Genomic DNA, 19441 nt, shown 5'->3' with positions numbered 1-19441 from the left:
CTTTATAAGAATTGGAGGTGAGGAGAAGCATTTGGTTTACTCCCTTTACATCTGATGAATTGAGCATATAAGTGTAGTGATATGAATTTAACCTGTTGTTAATTAAAGAATGAGTGTTCAAAACTCTGTTATTTTCATTGAATAATATGTTTAACATGTACACAACATATTTTTGTGACCTTGCCAAATTTTCTTCTGGGTTTGACTTGGCTACAGACTTCTTGTATCTGAATGACGTGTACAGGAAATTGGGTGTCGTAAATTATGTTACAAGGAAATGTTATTTTGCAAGTTTCAACTTTGCACTAAGCGTCTGATTACCAGCCTTAAGGGTTTACTTTAACCAAAAGTCATATTTCACTTCAAGGTAAGGAATTGGATTCCCTTGTGTTTTGGATATTTATTGTGGAATTCACATATTTGAGTCTCTTTTTGTGTAATTTATGCTGGGAGTGAGAGCACTGGAATAAGTCCAGAATGTTAGGCCCAGGGTAGGTTGGAGTGAAGCCCTGCAAGGGTCTGCAAACAAAGATACGTTAGCAAGGATGATAGAGGTATAAGGGAGAGCAGCATTTAGTACACAATGGGATGCTGGCGGCTGGTTCGGATTGAACTGGAAGGTTCAGGAAAGCCAGGAAATCGCTGACACCGATGACTGAAGGGGTTGAGGCAGCCTTGGAAGTGGATATATTGTGAAGATAGAAGAAAAGGATCTTGATGGTATTCTAGGTCCCTGTTGTCTAAAAGAAGCAACAGAATACTGTAGCATTTTTGGGATTATTTGATGGGGCGGGTTTGCAACTGTTATGATATTGCTTAGAAGGGTTAGATTCATTTACACTCGGTCAACTGTCATAGATACAGCATCTGTTTTGACTCAATGGGTAGAGGCCTGATGAATTGAAAGTATTGAGTGTGCTCTCTCCTTATTCTTGCTCTCAGCAGAGGTGAGAAGGTGTACAAATTAAAGTAAAAATATGTGAGCAGTTATCTCAGTTAGTTGAAATATGAATTTCTACCTAGAAAGGTGAGGCAGGAATATCTTGTTTATAACTTTTATGATGTTGAGAGAGAAATCTAGCTATGAAGATTGTAGCCTATTTGTCAATATAATTTTTTGATTGTTGGTTGATTATCATTCTTGTCTCATTGAAGTGCTTTTCGAAACCTTGACTTTCAGTCAGGCTGAAGAATACAGATGGCAGGAGGTGCAGGACCCTAGTATCTAGCACACACAACATGAAGCCTCCAGGCAATAAAGCTATACTCCTGATAATAGGGAGTATCAAGTCCCCTCGAGAAAGTGGCCAATTACACTAAGTCTGAGAGAATATCTCCACAAACCCATGAAATTCTAACCAGCATTTTCTCTTTCCCTCTTCCCTTGAGGGTAACTTTGAGTTTTGGATAATAGTGTAAAAACACACAAAATCCCCTTGTCCTCCTGTCAAATATCTCCCGATTTTTATTTGAATTGCATTTGATTTGTCTCCCTTTGTCTCTAGTTTATTGGAATATTAGAAAGTCCAGCAGTTCCCTATATGGCTTTGCCCTATGTCTTTTTAAAATATTTCTTTAAGGAGCCTTTGATATGGAAAATCTTGAGAAAGACCGGCTGTATTTAACCAACGGAAATGGGATTTCCAGTAGTGATTTGGAGGCTGTCGTGAATGAACTCTTTCAAAAGAACATGATCAATAACATCGAATTTGACAAGGTAAATATTCCCCCCTCTCTGCTACATTACAGCATTCACAACAACTTGCACTTATATAGCACCTTTAGTGTGGTAGGACTTTCTAAGGCATTTCACCAGAGTGTTTATCAAACAAAATTTGACACCGAGCCACGTGAGATTTCAGCATAGGCGACCAAAAGCTTGTTCAAAGGGTTAGGTGCTAAGGAGCAGCTTGAAAGAGGAGAAAGAAATTGAGGGAGGGAATTGCAGAGCTTTAGGATCTAGGCAGCTAAGAGTAGTTCCATTCTGATCCAATCTCCAGTTAAGAGATTGGATCAGAGCTGAACTATAAACTGTTTGCGCTGATGTGGTGGATCAGAAAGGGTGACTCCTCCGAAGGGAAAATGAGGGATGATGGAGCTCGAGGTGTGACGAGAATAGTACATTTAGAAACTTATATGGGTTTGATTTCTTCAATTTAGTCACAGAGATTATCGGATTAGCAGCAGCAGAATCAGAGCAGTGCAGTCACGTGTGAACACGTTGGTATTTCACCAGGTCAGAAGGTTGATTAAATCCTTTTCCACACACGGAGCAGGTGAACGGCCTCTCCTCAGTGTAAACTCGCTGGCGTGTCAGCAGGGTGGATGGTAGTCTGAATCCCCTTCCACGTTCAGAGCAGGTGAACGGCTCTCCCCAGTGAGATATTAAATATATAGGATCATACTTGTGAAAAGGTCGTGTTTCTAAGACCAAACTTTTAGCCAGAAAGTAGGGGATTGACTTATACATGAATAATATTTGTGAGGAGTTGAAGTCCACCCTCTCGCATCATCTTGCTACTTGTTTGCAGCGGTACATCAGCTGATCACAGGTTTGTCAGGTCAAAGACTGTCCCTGCCAACTCTGCCCCCAAAGTAGCACAAAAGGAGCCAAAAGGTATTTTTTATTATTGAATTATTTTTATTGATAAAATATTAAGCTCCAAGGAGACAGACATTAATCTGTGAAGACTAAATTCATCAAATTTATCAAAATCAGCAAAAGCCAAGCCAAATATAAAATTTATACAATTTTATTCCGTTTTTATCACAGCATTGAAACGGATACTACTTAGCAACGGAACATACACTGAACGTGTATAAAAATCTATAAAAATCACCCTCTCCCTTGCCTTCAGAACCAAATAACTCTTCCCAGTCTGCTTCTTGAATAACATTGTCCTATGGTTCATCAACATCATTTTCATCAACAACCATGTCATCATTAGCCTTATCATTCTACAAATAATCATCTTCTGCCCCATCAAGTGCATTGGATATCCTGCATTTCTTGAACAATTTGACCACAATCTCCGTTGCAATTTCATCCCAGCCTCTACAACCCATTTGCAGGGTTGCTAACTTTGCTGCCTCCCTTAGTGACCATCTTCTCTCCTCCAATTATCCAGTCATTCCACGTTTATCTTATGTTAGCCTTGAAGGTCTTGTTTAGAGAGACAGCCAATGCTTGAACAAAGTCAGTTAGACATTGGGAATCATCGCAATATCAAGGTCTTGCAATCTAACTTTAGCAACAACATCATCAACAAGGCGTGATCTGAACATGTCCCAGCTGAGGAGACCTTTCTTTCTTCATGTTCTCTTCCTGGTTGGACACCCCAAACTTTCCTCAGCCAAATCAAGCCACTTTATTCCATCCATCCTTTCCTATGAATATGGATGACCACTCCTTTTGGGAATTGCTGTTTTGGGATGGTTTTTGTTTCTTGAATATTGGCTTAAGCTTTGTCCTGTCAGACATAGACAACAGCACAGAAGTGCAGCTACTCTTTTCACAGAGATAAAAACAAAAATAAAAACAAAAAAAAACTGCGGATGCTGGAAATCCAAAACAAAAACAGAATTACCTGGAAAAACTCAGCAGGTCTGGCAGCATCGGCGGAGAAGAAAAGAGTTGACGTTTCGAGTCCTCATGACCCTTCGACAGAACTTGAGTTTGAGTCCAAGAAAGAGTTGAAATATATACTGGTTTAAGGTGTGTGGGGGTGGGGGGAGAGAGAGAGAGAGAGAGAGAGAAGTGGAGGGGGGTGGTGTGGTTGTAGGGACAAACAAGCAGTGATAGAAGCAGATCATCAAAAGATGTCACCAACAATAGAACAAAAGAACACAGGTGTTAAAGTTGGTGATATTATCTAAACGAATGTGCTAATTAAGAATGGATGGTAGGGCACTCAAGGTATAGCTCTAGTGGGGGTGGGGAGAGCATAAAATATTTTAAAATACTTAAAAATAATGGAAATAGGTAGGAAAAGAAAAATCTATATAATTTATTGAAAAAACAAAAGGAAGGGGGAAACAGAAAGGGGGTGGGGATGGAGGAGGGAGCTCAAGACCTAAAGTTGTTGAATTCAATATTCAGTCCGGAAAGCTGTAAAGTGCCTAGTCGGAAGATGGGGTGTTGTTCCTCCAGTTTGCGTTGGGCTTCACTGGAACAATGCAGCAAGCCAAGGACAGACATATGGGCAAGAGAGCAGGGTGGAGTGTTAAAATGGCAAGCGACAGGGAGGTTTGGGTCATTCTTGCGGACAGACCGCAGGTGTTCTGCAAAGCGGTCGCCCAGTTTACGTTTGGTCTCTCCAATGTAGAGGAGACCACATTGGGAGCAACGAATGCAGTAGACTAAGTTGGGGGAAATGCAAGTGAAATGCTGCTTCACTTCAAAGGATTGTTTGGGCCCTTGGACAGTGAGGAGAGAGGAAGTGAAGGGGCAGGTGTTGCATCTTTTGTGTGGGCATGGGGTGGTGCCATAGAAAGGGGTTGAGGAGTGGGGGGTGATGGAGGAGTGGACCAGGGTGTCCCGGAGGGAGCGATCCCTACGGAATGCCGATGGTGGGGGGGTGAAGGGAAGATGTGTTTGGTGGTGGCATCATGCTGGAGTTGGCGGAAATGGCAGAGGATGATCCTTTGAATGCGGAGGCTGGTGGGGTGATAAGTGAGGACAAGGGGGACCCTATCATGTTTCTGGGAGGGAGGAGAAGGTGTAAGGGCGGATGCACGGGAGATGGGCCGGACACGGTTGAGGGCCCTGTCAACGACCGTGGGTGGAAAACCTCGGTTAAGGAAAAAGGAGGACATGTCAGAGGAACTGTTTTTGAAGGTAGCATCAACAGAACAGATGCGACGGAGGCGAAGGAACTGAGAGAATGGGATGGAGTCCTTACAGGAAGCGGGGTGTGAGGAGCTGTAATTGAGGTAGCTGTGGGAGTCAGTGGGTTTGTAATGGATATTGGTGGACAGTCTATCACCAGAGATTGAGACAGAGAGGTCAAGGAAGGGAAGGGAAGTGTCAGAGATGGACCATGCGAAAATGATGGAGGGGTGGAGATTGGAAGCAAAATTAATAAATTTTTCCAAGTCCCGACGAGCGCATGAAGCAGCACCGAAGTAATCATTGATGTACCGGAGAAAGAGTTGTGGGAGGGGGCTGGAGTAGGACTGGAACAAGGAATGTTCCACATACCCCATAAAGAGACAGGCATAGCTGGGGCCCATGCAGGTACCCATAGCCACACCTTTTATTTGGAGGAAGTGAGAGGAGTTGAAGGAGAAATCGTTTAGTGTGAGAGCAAGTTCAGCCAGATGGAGGAGAGTAGTGGTGGATGGGGATTGTTTGGGCCTCTGTTCGAGCAAGAAGCTAAGGGCCCTCAGACCATCCTGGTGGGGGATGGAGGTGTAGAGGGATTGGACGTCCATGGTGAAGAGGAAGCGGTTGGGGCCAGGGAACTGGAAATTGTTGATGTGACGTAAGGTGTCAGAGGAATCACGGATGTAGGTGGGAAGGGACTGGACAAGGGGAGAGAGAAGGGAGTCAAGATAACGAGAAATGAGTTCTGTGGGGCAGGAGCAAGCTGAGACGATCGGTCTACCGGGGCAGTTCTGTCTGTGGATTTTGGGTAGGAGATAGAAGCGGGCCATCCGAGGTTGGGCGACTATCAGGTTGGAAGCTGTGGGAGGAAGATCCCCAGAGGAGATGAGGTCAGTGACAGTCCTGGAAACAATGGCTTGATGTTCAGTGGTGGGGTCATGGTCCAGGGAGAGGTAGGAGGAAGTGTCTGCGAGTTGACGCTCAGCCTCCGCGAGGTAGAGGTCAGTGCGCCAGACAACAACAGCACCACTCTTGTCAGCGGGTTTGATGACAATATCAGGGTTGGACCTGAGAGAATGGACTGCAGTAAGTTCAGAGAGAGACAGGTTAGAATGGGTGAGAGGAGCAGAGAAATTGAGACGACTAATGTCGCGCCGACAGTTCTCAATGAAAAGATCAAGAGAAGGTAAGAATCCAGAGGGAGGGGTCCAGGTGGAGGGAGAATATTGGAGGTGGGTGAAAGGATCTTCATAGCCAGTTGTCTTCACTAACACTGTTTTCCCTCCAGCTGTGCTCACTAATTGGCTGGTTGATATGTCAAAATTCATGGGAGTCTCATCCATGTTCCCTATACAATCCAACTTGTGTCCATTCTTTTGTCGATATTTGATTATAAACTTCTGTAATGTGATAAGCCTGTCATCATGTTCTGCTGGGAGACGTTGTGAAATCTTGGCCTTTTGTCGCAGTAAGAAATTGTTTCTCTTCATAAACCTGGCACAACATCCAGGACTGGCTTCGAAATCTGCAAGACCTAATTCTCTTGTTTGTTTCAAGGAGAAACTGAGAGTCCATTCTAGCAATGTTCATTGACGTATTTTGCAACTTCATTTTCCAACTGTGGCCACATGCTAGGTTTTCCTCTGCTTGCACATTTACCTGTATTTGCAGGCACCTGCCCAAGCTGTGCAGGGAGCTTCCTCCAATCTCTAACATTCTCCGATATCTTCCATTCTCTAGCTGCTCCTATTGTTTGTCTGCTCTGTAATCTCAATGACTTTAAGTTTGAACTGGGCTGTGTATCTGCCGTTCCTCCTTGATATCGTGTTGCCATACAGAGAGTGGGATTGGCGCGAATGCAGTGCACAGCAGTGAGGTGGTAGGCTTGACCTGTGCAGGCATGAGGAGCTGAACAGCCATCTTTGAATTTGACTTCAGGCTGAGCAGGTGTAAGTAGGAAGAGTTTGAAATTTTGGTTAAAATTCGGTTGACTTATACACAAGATCGACTAATACTCGAGTATATATGGTAGCTCTTACTTTGACAATTAATGACTTTCTCTTGATTGTTGGCTGATTTACTTGTTTCTTTTGCAGTACAGAAATAACCGGAATATTCTCATCTCCCGTGTTTGTACTTTCTTGGACAATATTGAAAAGAAAGGACCAATAGTCGTTGCATATTTTTATTTTGCATTTGAAAGGATAAACAAACATGCCTATGATCAGCTTCCATCCAGACAAGCAGGTAAGCAAACAGAAGAAGGTGCATTATTAGAGTGGGGGGAATCAGAATGATATGGACAACTGGTTCCATGAGCGTGTCTGATACTAATGGTGCATCAATGGATTATGAGATAATGGCTTCAAGAGCAGTCAACACTCGAGTTAATTGATGGAGAATGAGCACCGATGAATTATTTTCTTAGTCAGGATAGACGTAGAACTGTAAACTACAACATGATGTGTCACAGCCTTATCCAAACTGACCTGATAAAATAGGCACATCCTCATTTATTTTTGTTCCTCCAATTTCCTCTTTTGTTGATATAAGCTGATATGATATGATTCCACATGTGAATTCAGAGAAATCGACCAGCACCCAGTACCCACACTTGGTCCTCTTTGGACCTTCACTCCCTGGAGCTGATTTTCCCTTCCAGTTGTACTTAATCTTTGTACTTTGTAAGCTAGTCTCAGATACAGCTATAAGAACACATAGCAGAGGTTCAATTTGGGATCTTCCCGCTCGCTAATACTGATTTTGGGGAGTATTTATTCCAAACACTCAGCAGATGGTTGGCTAGTCAATGATGGGTTAAGTGCCTCTGATTCTCTACAAACTCAAACCTCAGCTGGTGTATCTTTTCGTAAGAGTTTCAGCACACCAAATCTGTCTTGAGGTCAGAAATATTGGCCTCACTTTTGAGTCGGCAAGTTGTAGGTTCAAGTCCCATTGGGCTGCTCTTCAGTGCAGTACTGAGGTAGTGCTGCATTGTTGGAGGTGCTGTCTTTCAGATGAAACTTTAAATCAAGGCTGTATTTGAGGAAGAGCAACGAGTTCTTCTGGTTCCCAGGCCTTGACCAATACCACTATAACAAATTGTCTATTCTTTGATCTCATTTGCTGTTTATGTGACTTTATTCTGTGCGTATTGGCTGCTGCATTTGCCTAATTATCAACATTGGCTACATTTCAAAAGTATTCCATTGGTTGTGAAGCAGTTTGGTTTGTCCTGAGGAAGTGAATTGCAAGTTCCTTTTTTCCTAAAATCAATTATGTTCTTTATGCTTTATGTTATGAATATTTAATCACTTTGGATTTTTTCAATCATTAATCCTTGTCTCTGGTTGTATTTTTAGGGTACATGACTGATGGTCCTGCGCCTCCAGACCCACCCTCAGTGCCTGAATGTAAGTTTCCAGGGCGTGGATGAAACTGTATTTATTTTAAAAATTATTATATTCTTTCATGAGACGTGGGTGTCACTGGCTGGGCCAACATTTATTGCCCATCTCTAATTGCCCTTGAGAAGGTGGTGGTGAGCTGCCTTCTTGAACCGCTGCAGTCCATGTGGTGTAGGTACACCCACAGTGCTGTTAGGGAGGAAGTTCCAGGATTTTGACCCAGCGACAGTGAAGGAACGGTGATATATTTCCAAGTCAGGATGGTGAGTGGCTTGGAGGGGAACTTGCAGGTGGTGGTGTTCCCATGTGTCTGCAGCCTTTGTCCTTTTAGGTGGTAGAGGCTGTGGATTTGGAAGGTGCTGTTGAAGGAGCTTGATGAGTTGCTGCAGTGCATTTTATAGATGGTACACACTGCTGCCACTGTGCGTTGGTGGTGGAGGGAGTGAATGTTTAAATTGTTGGATGGGGTGCCAACCTAATGGACTACTTTGTCCTGGATGGCTTTAAGCTTCTTTAGTATTGTTGGAGCTGCACTCATCCAGGCAAGTGGAGAGTCATCCATCACACTCTTGACTTGTGCCTTGTAGATGGTGGGCAGGCTTGCCAGAGAATTCCCAGCCTCTGACCTGCTCTTGTAGCTACTGTATTTATATGGCTGGTCCAGTTCAGTTTCTGGTTAATGCTAATCTCCAGAACGTTGCGAATGGTACTGAGCATTGAGTAATTATCAACGAACATCTCCACTTCTGACCTTATGATGGAAGGAAGATCATTGATGAAGCAGCTGAAGATGGTTGGGCCTAGGACACAACCCTGAGTAAATCCTGCAGTGATGTCCTGGGACTGGAATGATTGGCCTCCAACAACTACAAGCATCTTCCTTTGTGCTCGGCACTACTCCAGCCAGTGAGAGTTTTCCCCCGTTTCCCATTGACTTCAGTTTTTTGAGGGTTCCTCGATGGCACACTTGGTCAAATGCTACCTTGATGTCAAGGGCGGTCACTCTCACCTCTCTTCTTGAGCTCAGCTCTTTTGTCCATATTTTGACCAAGGCTGTGATGAGGTCAGGAGCTGAATGGTAGAACACAGACTCAGGATCGGTGAGCAGGTTATTGCTGGATAACACTGTCAACAGCTTTAAAAGAGCCAGTCTGCTGACATCATTGACTTAACAAAAGAACACAGCTTATCACATCAGCAATACAAAAACAGGCTGTGCTGTGACCTAACTTTAGTCCACCTTCTCCTCCCTTCAACACTTTCCCTGCCAAAAACAAGGGTCAACAATGCCTCCCATTCTTAAGATCTAAAAAAATGTGGAACTCCTGAACTCCCTCACTTTTTCCAATCTCATATTAGAGATTAGAACTCATTCTTGGCCTTGACCAGACCACTTCTGCCTGATTCATCTTGAACCATAAGATTCTGAGAGGTCTCGACAGGGTAAATGCGCTTTCCTTTGGCTGGAAATTTGAAAACTAGAGGTCACAGTCTCGCACTTAGGCCTTGGCCATTTAGGATTGAGAGTGGGGGAGGCGATGGTGTTGTGGTATTGTTGCTGGATTAGTAATCAAGAGATGCAGGGTAATTCTCTGGGGACCTGGCTTCGAATCATACCACAGCAAATGGTGGAATTTGAATTCAATAAAAATCTGGAATTAAAAGTCTAATGATGACCATGAAACCATTGTTGATTTTTGTAAAAACCCATCTGGTCCACTAATGTCCTTTAGGGAAGGAAACCTGTCATCCTTACCTACATATGACTCCAGGCCCACAGCAATGTGGTTGACTCTTAAATGACCTCTGAACAAGGTCAATTAGGGATGGGTAATAAATACTGGTCTAGCTGGTGATGCCCACATCACATAAATGAGTTAAAAAAAGAGAAATGTCTTCACTTAGAGGTTGTGGATCTTTGGAATTCTCTATCCCAGTGGGCTGTGGATGGTCAGTCATTGAGAATATTCAGATCAAATATCGACAGATCTTTGGATTCTAAGCATATCAAGGGATATGAGGATTGGGCAGGAAAGCGGAGTTGAGGTTGAAGATCAGTCACGATAGTATTGAATGGGGATCAGTCATGAGGGGCCTATTCCTTCCTCTATTTATTATGTCTTGTCTTCTGTTTCCAAGATTGGTGGTGCCCTCCACAATGGACCTTTTCCATAATGGACACTTTTCTTCACCTAGGTTTCTGAATAAATGCAATAAAACCCTATTACATTAACTTGAAGGGCATGTGAGAGATTTCAATCAAGTCTCAGGTTTTGGAGGGCATGAGTTTGCCTTCCTCATTGTAGATCAACACCAGTGGAGAGATGTCATCAGAGTCTTTCAGATGAAATATTAATCTATGATTCCTTTGAGAGTTTGATGGATGTTAAAGACTCCACTGCACTATCTGAAGAAGAGCTGGGAAGTCTCCCACCGTCCTAGTCAATATTTTTTCCAGATGTAAACCCTTACAAAATTAACCAGTTGGTTATCTTGTTTGTGAAATCTTGCTGTCATTTGCCTAGGTTAAAAATATTCACTATTTCAAAATAATTCATTCCTGGTGAATTGCTTCGAAACATTCTTGCAAAATCGATAAAGCATAATAGGAGTGTGGACTTGGTTCTGTTCAGTAATTTGTATGGATGTTTTTTTCTATTATTACCCCTCCTCTTTTATGGTGTAATGCAGAATAAAAATATTACACCACCAAAATTAACAGTCCCTTGTGGACATTCTGGTTTCCCCCACAGCATTTGAGGTTTGTGTGAAAAAGTTGGAAGATGACTTTGTGCACTTCTCCAACGACAGTAAAATCAACGATGTTACTCTGCAACTCCTTGTTGAAGCTTTGGCCAATAAGCAAGTCTTCAATGCAGCAGAAAAAGATAAGGTGAAAATTATTTCCCCCTCCTTTTTGCTCTGTTTTATTTTCAAATTGAAGACACTCAAGGGAGATGGCGATGTAGAAGTCATGTCACTGGACTAGTAATCCAGAAGCCCAGGCTAATGCTCTGGGGCCAAGGGTTCAAAACCCACCACAGCAGCTGGTGGAGTTTAAATCTGAGTAATAACCTGGAATTGAAAAGCTAGCCTTCGTAATGATGACCCTGAAGCCATTGTCAATTGTTGTAAAAACCTATCTGGTTCACTAAAGTCCATTAGAGGAAAGCAATCTGCTGTCCTTACCTGGTCTGGCCTACACGTGACTCCAGACCCACAGCAATGTGGTTGACTCTTAACTGCCCACTGCAATGATGTGGCAAGCCGCTCTGTTCAAGGGCAATTAGGGATGGGCAACAAATGCTGGTCTTACCAGCAATGCCCACATCCCATGAAAGAATAAAAAAAACTTAATCAGCAGCAGAAGAGATGAAAGATGATAGAGTTCCTGCAACATGTATAAGATTTCTTTCTAACCCAATAGGTAAAACGTATATCGAGATATACTTTATTATATATTGGATCTAGTAGTGAAGAATGAACCAGGGCAGATAAGAAAATTAAAAGTAGGGCAACATCTAGTTAATAGTGACTATAATATAATATGCTTTAAGATGAGACTAGAGAGGGACATATGTATGAAAAAAAACAGGTTAATAGATTGGAGGAAAGAAGATTTTGAGGGACTGAGAATAGAATTTGGGAAAATAAAATGAGCAACAAAATTGGCAAGGAATGATATATAATAACAATGGGAAACATTTAAAATGGTGTTCAACAGAGTGCAGGAAAAATATACTCCACTAAAGAAAAAGAACAAATTAAACACTAGTGAGATTTGATGGATGAGTGAAGACATAAGGCAACAACTGAGGATTAGGAAGGGGTCAAACAATAAGTACATAGACAGGAGAGGAGTGCAGGATAAGAGAAAATATGAAGAGATTAGGAGAGAAGTAAACATGCAGTTAGGAAGGCAAAGAGGAACTATATAATTAAATTGATCCAGTATCAATGGATCCTTTAAAAGTCCCTGGATCCAGATCCGGATCCATATCTTTGTCAAAAACTAATCAATTCTTCCTTCAGCCATACCCTACCATGTACCAATTTCATTGAAATCTGTCCATCCATTTTTGAGATCTATTGTTTACAGACTAGCAAACATGTGGCAGAGGTAATAATAATGAATAGTCAGCTCGAATTTTGAAATGGAAAATCTTTCTTGATTAACCTTATTGAATTTTTTCAGGAGGTGACAGATAGAATAGACAATGGTAATGCAAAAGATGTTGTTTATCTGGATTTTCAAAAGACCGTCAATATGCTGCCCCATAATGGACTAATGAATATGGCCAGAGAATGTGGAGTAACGGGCAAAGGGCAGAGTGGATTGCTAGCTGGCTTCAAGACAGGAAGCAGAGGGTGGGAGTGAAGAGAAGTTATTCAGAGTGGCAGAAGTGGGAAGTGATGTTCCACAAGGATCAGTGTTGGGACCACTGCTGTTCACAATTTACATTAATGATTTGGACTTTGGAATCAAAACCATAATTTCTAAATTTGTGGGGATAGTCAATACTGAGGAGGACAGCAACAAATTACAAACCTGCAGAATGAGCAAATAATTGGCAAATTAAGTTCAACAAAGGTAAATGTGGGGTGGTACATTTTGACTGGAAGAAAAGGGAGGTGATCTATTACTTGGAAGGTGCTAATCCTGGTGGGGTAGAGCAAGAAAGACAAAAAGCACCAATGACTAAAATTTGCTACAGCTCAGCAAGCCATAAAAACCAAACCCAGCATTAGGCTTTATTTCTCGAGGGCTGGAATTGATAAGTAGGTAAGTTAGGGCAATCCTGTGTTGAACCTTGGGTGGATCACACAAGTGCTGCATGCAGCTCTGGTTGCCATATTATAAAAAGGTTGTAGAAGCACTGGAAAAGGTGCATTTACAAGGATGGTAGCAGAAATGCATAAGTATTCATATCAGGAAAGTATGGGTCTCTTACCTTTTGAAAAAAAAGGTTGAGGGGCAATCTAATGGAAATCTTTAAAATTGTGAAAGGTTTTGATAGAGAGAGTGTTTCTGTCGTGTAATGGGTTAATAGAATAGTTATGGTAATAATTGATGTAGACCATGGTGTAACAGTCACATCAGCAGTCATGTGCTAGACACTCTGGCAAGAGGATTGAACAGTCTGTACTCATGAAAGACATAGCAACGCTATAACCTATCTTGGACATAGTGTTAATCAACCAGTCTGAAGTAACTGCAACAAAGAGTCTCTCTAGATAAGATAGGCCATGCAAACCAGCAGTCATGCCACCTGTATATGAAACAGTTCCCACGTGTGAGGAAGAGTATAACGAGAGGCTATCCTTTCCAAATGGCCACCAAGGAATCCAACAGGGAATTCAGAAGAAACTTCTCACCTAGAGTGGCGAGAATGTGGAACTTGTTACCACAGGAGGCAGTTGAAGTGAATTGTATGACTGCACTTAAGGAGAAGTTAGACAAGCGTATGCGGGAGAAGGTTACAGTGATAGAGTGGAGTATAAAGGCTGGCGTGAGCAGGTTGAACCAAATAGCTTGTTTCTGTGTGGTACTGTCCTATATAACAAGTTTTCAGTTCCAATCAAGAGTTGTGGGCCTGCAATGATAACTTACCTATTCTCTTCACCAATGTTGAGTGACTGATTCACTATGTTTCCAACAAGCTTCCATTTTGATTTTCTCCAGGTGCTCCCAGCTTTGAGATTGATCCAGTTGGTGATGTGTTACCACAGATTATAGTGTATTATGGCTGTGAAAACTCATGGCTCAGGGTCATTCTAACAGACAAGTAACCTCTAAACATCACAATAAATGAACTTGACATGACAGCCTAGGCAAAGATCATTTCTTTTAGTTGTGGTGTACCAATTTCCAAGTCGAAACTTGCTGGGAGCCTGTTATCTAGATGACTTTATAAAGTACACCAGAAATAGCTGGGGGTTTCCCTCATTAACAGTGCCTTCCTTTAATGGGTTGTTATTCTATGTTTTTTCAGCACTTGAACAGGAATGAGGAGCTACACAGACGAGTTACTGATTTTTTAACAGACCTGATGAGGAAAGGATGTCGCCCATGTTATCTTTTCTACGAAACACTCGCTACCTACTGTCCTGACCTCTACAACTCTCTCCCGAGTTCAAGGGCAAACGGTAAAAGAGCGACTGTCTACTTAACCGTGTTCATTTTCCCTCACCCCTTCTCCATTTGGCACCTTTGACCCCTTCCTACCTCAAGAGAGAGGCCAACCCCTTGATTCTCCCCCTTTACAATTTGAGGGATGCTGAGGGAGATAGGAGCAAACCTCAACTAAGATCAGCAAACTCACTTCATGCCAGTGTTTTTAACTGAACCTTTCCTGGTTTGTATCTTTAAGATACTCACTATCTTAACCAACCGAGGGCTTTCTGGGACACTTAAGCTCAATACAACTCAAAAGTACTTCATTGGCTGTAAAGTGCTTTGAGACATCTAATGGTCATGAATGGTGCTATTTAAATGAAAGTCTTTCTTTTTTTCTTTATAATTGAGTTTGTTCTTTTTTCTTTCTTTAGACGTAGAGCAAATGCAGCTATGCTGAAGAAGAGAAGCAAGTGGCAGATGAGATGAGGACGGCGTTTATCCTGCTGGATTCTGCTTATTAAATACTTATTTTAAGAAATTGTAATGGTTCATCATTCCACCTGTTAGAATATTTACCTCACTGCCTGTGGTCAATGCAACTAAACACTGCAACTCTGATGCATCAGAGCACTAGGGACTTAGATAAAAAGTCTTTCACAACCTGTTTATTGTGTAAGGTTTGGGGGCTGGATTAGGACACAGATCAGTCATATCCTGGGCCTGAATTCAAAATCTGTCCAGACTGGTACCCTCCTCACTCACTCTCTGTTCACATACAAAATGCGTTCACGCAGTCTCAGCTCAGTCCCTACTAGAAGCTGGACTTGTTCTGCTCTCTGGGACTGCAACAGGTGATTATTGTTGGGTGACAGAGGGGGAAGGCCTCTCTCTGGTGCAACTGAAAGCAATAGGAAGCCATTGAGCAGACAGCCATCACTGGTTCAGCAGGAGTACTCAGCCTCATGCAGGCTGCCAGAGTATGAACAGTGCTCCATATGAACTCCCCTAAACTAGGAGCTTGCTGCTGAGAGACCAAGATCACTGCCATCCACTGCATTAGTGCTGTCTGGCTGTTCTGTTCAGGCAGTCAGTAGGAACACTTGTCTTTGAACCCCTGCTGGCTGGGAATTATTGTGTCTTCTCTCCAATTTCCTTTCTTGAAGCTCGTTGGCAAGGCCAGCATTTATTGCTCTGCAGAAGGTGGTGGTGAACTGCAGTCCATCTGGTGTCAGGTACACCCACAGAGCTCCTGTGGAGGTTCGATACAACCGAGTGGCCTGCTAGGCTGTTTTAGGGGGTAGTTAAAAGTCAAAGCACATTGTCGTGGATCTGGAGTCACATGTAGACCAGAACAGGTAAAGATGGCAGATTTCCCTCCCTAAAGGACCTTAGATTGCCATAAAAATCCACCTAGTTACATGGTCACCATTACTGATTAACTTTTTATTCCAGATTTGTTTATTAGTTGATTTTAAATTTCACTAGCTGCCATAAGTGGGATTTGAACTCATGTCTCAGGAGAATTTGTTTTGGCCTCTGGATTACTAGCCCAGTAACAAAATCACTATACCAGCGTTCCCATCCATTGGCTCAACTGTTTGATGCCACCTCCCAGCGCCCTCCTAATGAGAACACCACCAGCTCACTAACTACTCAACTGGGTTTTCCACCTCCCCCAACCCGTGAAACAAGAAGATGGTAAATTTAAGCTGCCCCACCACCCTCCCCCACCAATCCTCCCCTCCACACTGTCACACATGGAATGAAAAGAAAATTAAAACTTAAGGATGCATTTTATTTATTAGAACATATGTATAATTAGAATTCTTTTGGTAAGAAAATCAAAAATAGTTTCTTTCACACAACTTCTGTCTCCTCAAGCGAAGGAATTTCATACAGCGACAATACATTATAGAAAATACGTTTTTCAGTATTCACATGGGTGAAATATACAAGAGATGGCAGCAACATTCATTATATAAATTTTATACAGGTTCATTGGTGTCGGAATAACACAGTGAGCTGCAGTTTGCTCTCTTGCTCCTGAGAGTCACTCCCAACTCCCAAATCCCAGGAACCTCTTTTGCTGCCAGACTTCAGCAAGCCCTGGCTATTGTCCCACTCCCACGGGCTGCTCTGGGAGCACATTTCCGTTCCTATTCCAAGACAGGACACAAGCAAAACTGCGCAGAGTAAATCTTGGATTCTTCCAATTCAAATGGTAACAGACACAGCAGAGGTTTAGACAAAGACATGCCACACACTGACAGTCAGACATGCATAGAACCCAAATACGCCCCTCTTCCATTGTCCAGATACAGTGAAAGCCAAGCGTGCAAAGACAAACACACATTCTTGTCAACTGAAGGTGAGGAGTGGGAGGAACACAAATCAAGGTGCGGATAAAACCTATGATCCTCTAACTATATGTTAACTGTGGACAGACCTGCCAGTGGCTATTAACCTGTTCACAGCTCAGTGAAAGGTGACAGAGCAGTACTGAAGGCATGGGTGGGTGAAGAGTTGGTGGTGATGGGGTTGGGGGTGCATGGAGTCTGATCAGAGGCTCTGAAAGGCAGTGCGCAGCCATCACAGTTCACAACCCAAGCCACATGCTTGATTGCAGTAACCGTGAGGTCACCCACATGCAGCCAAGATGTTATGTGACTGCTTCCTGCAGGATTGGTATACTGCCTTGTCCATGAGCTGTCCGAGAGTTACAGCCACCACTTGGACAGCAAGCGCTGTCGGCCTGGGGTCAGAGGTCAGGTCCATACAGCAGCAGGGTCAGAGGGGAACAGGGTCATTCAAAAGCTTCTCTCATCTTCAGAGTAGTGCAAAGGGAGTGTCCTGCCGTTCCACCTGTCTTCTCCTTTGCTACGCTACAGGGAAACAGACTGAGGTGAAGTTGGAAGGGAAAGGCCCAGTTCATGGTGGCCAAGCAACACTAACTGGCTTCAGTGCTGGGGCTGGATGAGAATATGGCCCAGCCATGTTAGGTGTCTGGGTGGGGGGGGTGTAGAGGGGAGGGTTGGGGGGAAACAGGGTAGGGAGTGCTTACCTGAAACGAAAGCTTATGTGACCATCCCCCAGGGCTTGGAAACTGAAATAGACTGACTTGCTCATCAGTGGATATGAAGTTTCGCCCCCTGCTCTGTCACTGCCTTCATCGAGTTTAAAACAAAAAGAATGGGCCTCACAGACACAAAAATGTTCAACACGACAGATTTAACCCGATAGTCAACAGACAGGAATTAGCCTCACTCACCCTAACATTAGCCATGCATAGGAATGTATACGACTTAAAACAGAGCCACCAGTCTGGTATAAACCAGCCCCAATTGTAGGTTGAACCCACACCACTTCCACAGAGACTGAAGCTGGAACATGTTCACACTGTAAAACCGGGCTATCCCGATGTATAAAGAGAAAATGCTGGAAACACCCAGCTGGTCAAGTAAATACTTATAAAGAAAGGAGAAATGTTAATGTCCCAGGTAAAACCCTCTTTGGACAAAGGGCTATATGCAAAACATTAATATTTTGCCTCCTCTTGTAGAAGCTCTCCGACCCGTTGCAAACTTTCAGAATTTTCCATTTTGTTTCAGACTTCCAGCATCTTATTGCTTCATTCAGCTCCCTGGTGTGTGTGGCAGTCTCACCCTGAGCAGTGTATTTACTGTCCAACACCACTCCTCCCCACCCCCTTTCCCTTTACTATATTAAAAAAAACAGATGTATCGCCAGAGGGCACTCCAAGCAAACACAGAACTCCTTTAAAAAGGGGACTATTCCATAGATATTCCATACTAGCTGAGTGAGTGCTTGCAATCCGATACCCAGGGTAACTGGCATTGAGGAACATTAAATACTCCCCTTGAACTGTGAATGTCCAAATCCCCAATTTTAATTTTCATTCTGGTAAGTTTCATTTTGAAGAAGCTGAACGAGATGGCAACGGACTGACTTTTTGCTTTGGGTCTCTGCCCCAAGAACTGGGCTTCAGGGCTCAAGAATTTCACGATCAAATGGTTCTTTCCAAAAGGCACTTCTATAATTTTTCTTTTAAAAACACACCCAGGATTTTTTTGCAGCAAATTGACTCGATAACCCACGGGGCCAAATGAAATCCTCTTTCAAAGAGTTGGCAAGGACATGATGGGCCCAATGTCCTCCTCCTATGCTGCATGCTTTTATCAACAGCTGATTTCTCCTGCCCCATCTGATCCGAGCAGGGGGGTGCACAGGTTACGGGCACTAATGGGGGTGTAGGATTCCCGTGGAGGGGGTTTAGTCATTGCTGCAATTTTGCTCTCCCTCTCTTATTGGTCCATCGGCAGCTAGTCAGGAGCAGCATAACGTACAAAAGGCAATGGTCAGTCCCGTGTTCTGATCGAGGCTGTCAGGGCAGATTGAGGTCAGGAATGAGTGGGCCTGAACAGGGACCAGCTATGACTGAGAGAAAAACCCTACAATGTGAATGACACCATAAACTCAGCGCACTGGCCCTCTTAGAAGGAAAACCAGTTCTTGTGTCACTGTCCTGGTGGAGATACAAACTGGGGTGGTTAGGAAAGCACTGGCTGAAGCCAAATGGTCATGACACTGTTCCTCAGCACTTGAAGGAGGAAACAGCTCACATTACAAGCTGTTTACAAATTGCACAGCTCAGCAGAAAACTCATCACAGTGATAGTTACTTCAAAAGACTGGTTAAAATAACCCAAAGCAACAAGTTAGACACCTTTCCCCTCACCGTCACACCCAGAAACACAAGACCACCACCCCAGACTTGTGTGTTCATAATCCCTCGGAACACATACAATATATACAAAGAGATCTGTAAAGGCTTTACATTAAGAGCACTGATTTCATTGCCCACCTTCATACCCAGGAACTGGAGCCTGGAAAGACTGGAACTGGTCATTTATTCTATCTGGGATTCAAATCACAACACGAAATAATCCAGTTGTTAAAATGGAGCTGCACTCTTGCCAGTCCTGAAGGGCAAAGTTAGTTATCAAAGTTCTCAAAGAGCTTCCATCAGCAGCAGATGTGAGATCTCACTCCCACTCCAACCCCCACCCTATCC

The 19441-nt window shown here is 43.2% G+C and overlaps 1 protein-coding gene across 1 annotated transcript; it reads left to right on the top strand.

Moving 5' to 3' along the window:
• The first annotated feature begins 238 nt into the window (after nucleotides 1-238).
• LOC121288306 lies at nucleotides 239-14888 on the top strand. The gene is made up of 7 exons (XM_041206842.1): nucleotides 239-367; nucleotides 1581-1717; nucleotides 6922-7072; nucleotides 8188-8238; nucleotides 10986-11125; nucleotides 14226-14379; nucleotides 14782-14888. The coding sequence occupies exons 2-7, from the start codon at nucleotides 1592-1594 to the stop codon at nucleotides 14805-14807; spliced, it is 648 nt and encodes a 215-aa protein (XP_041062776.1). The 5' UTR covers nucleotides 239-367; nucleotides 1581-1591; the 3' UTR covers nucleotides 14808-14888.
• The last annotated feature ends 4553 nt before the right edge of the window (nucleotides 14889-19441 follow it).

The sequence above is a fragment of the Carcharodon carcharias genome, chromosome 15 (assembly GCF_017639515.1).
Source record: "Carcharodon carcharias isolate sCarCar2 chromosome 15, sCarCar2.pri, whole genome shotgun sequence".
Taxonomy (NCBI): Eukaryota; Metazoa; Chordata; class Chondrichthyes; order Lamniformes; family Lamnidae; genus Carcharodon; species Carcharodon carcharias.
The sequence above is the reverse complement of the archived record's forward strand: the minus strand, read 5'-3'. Positions and strand labels throughout refer to the sequence as shown.

What these genes read in the sequence shown, in the direction of transcription:
- LOC121288306 (XM_041206842.1), top strand. Translation starts at nt 1,592, where the DNA reads ATGGAAAATCTTGAGAAAGACCGGCTGTATTTAACCAACGGAAATGGG. An exon ending in CCCACCCTCAGTGCCTGAAT is followed by an intron (nt 8,239 to 10,985) that starts GTAAGTTTCCAG and finishes TTTCCCCCACAG; the next exon opens with CATTTGAGGTTTGTGTGAAA. An exon ending in ATGCAGCAGAAAAAGATAAG is followed by an intron (nt 11,126 to 14,225) that starts GTGAAAATTATT and finishes ATGTTTTTTCAG; the next exon opens with CACTTGAACAGGAATGAGGA.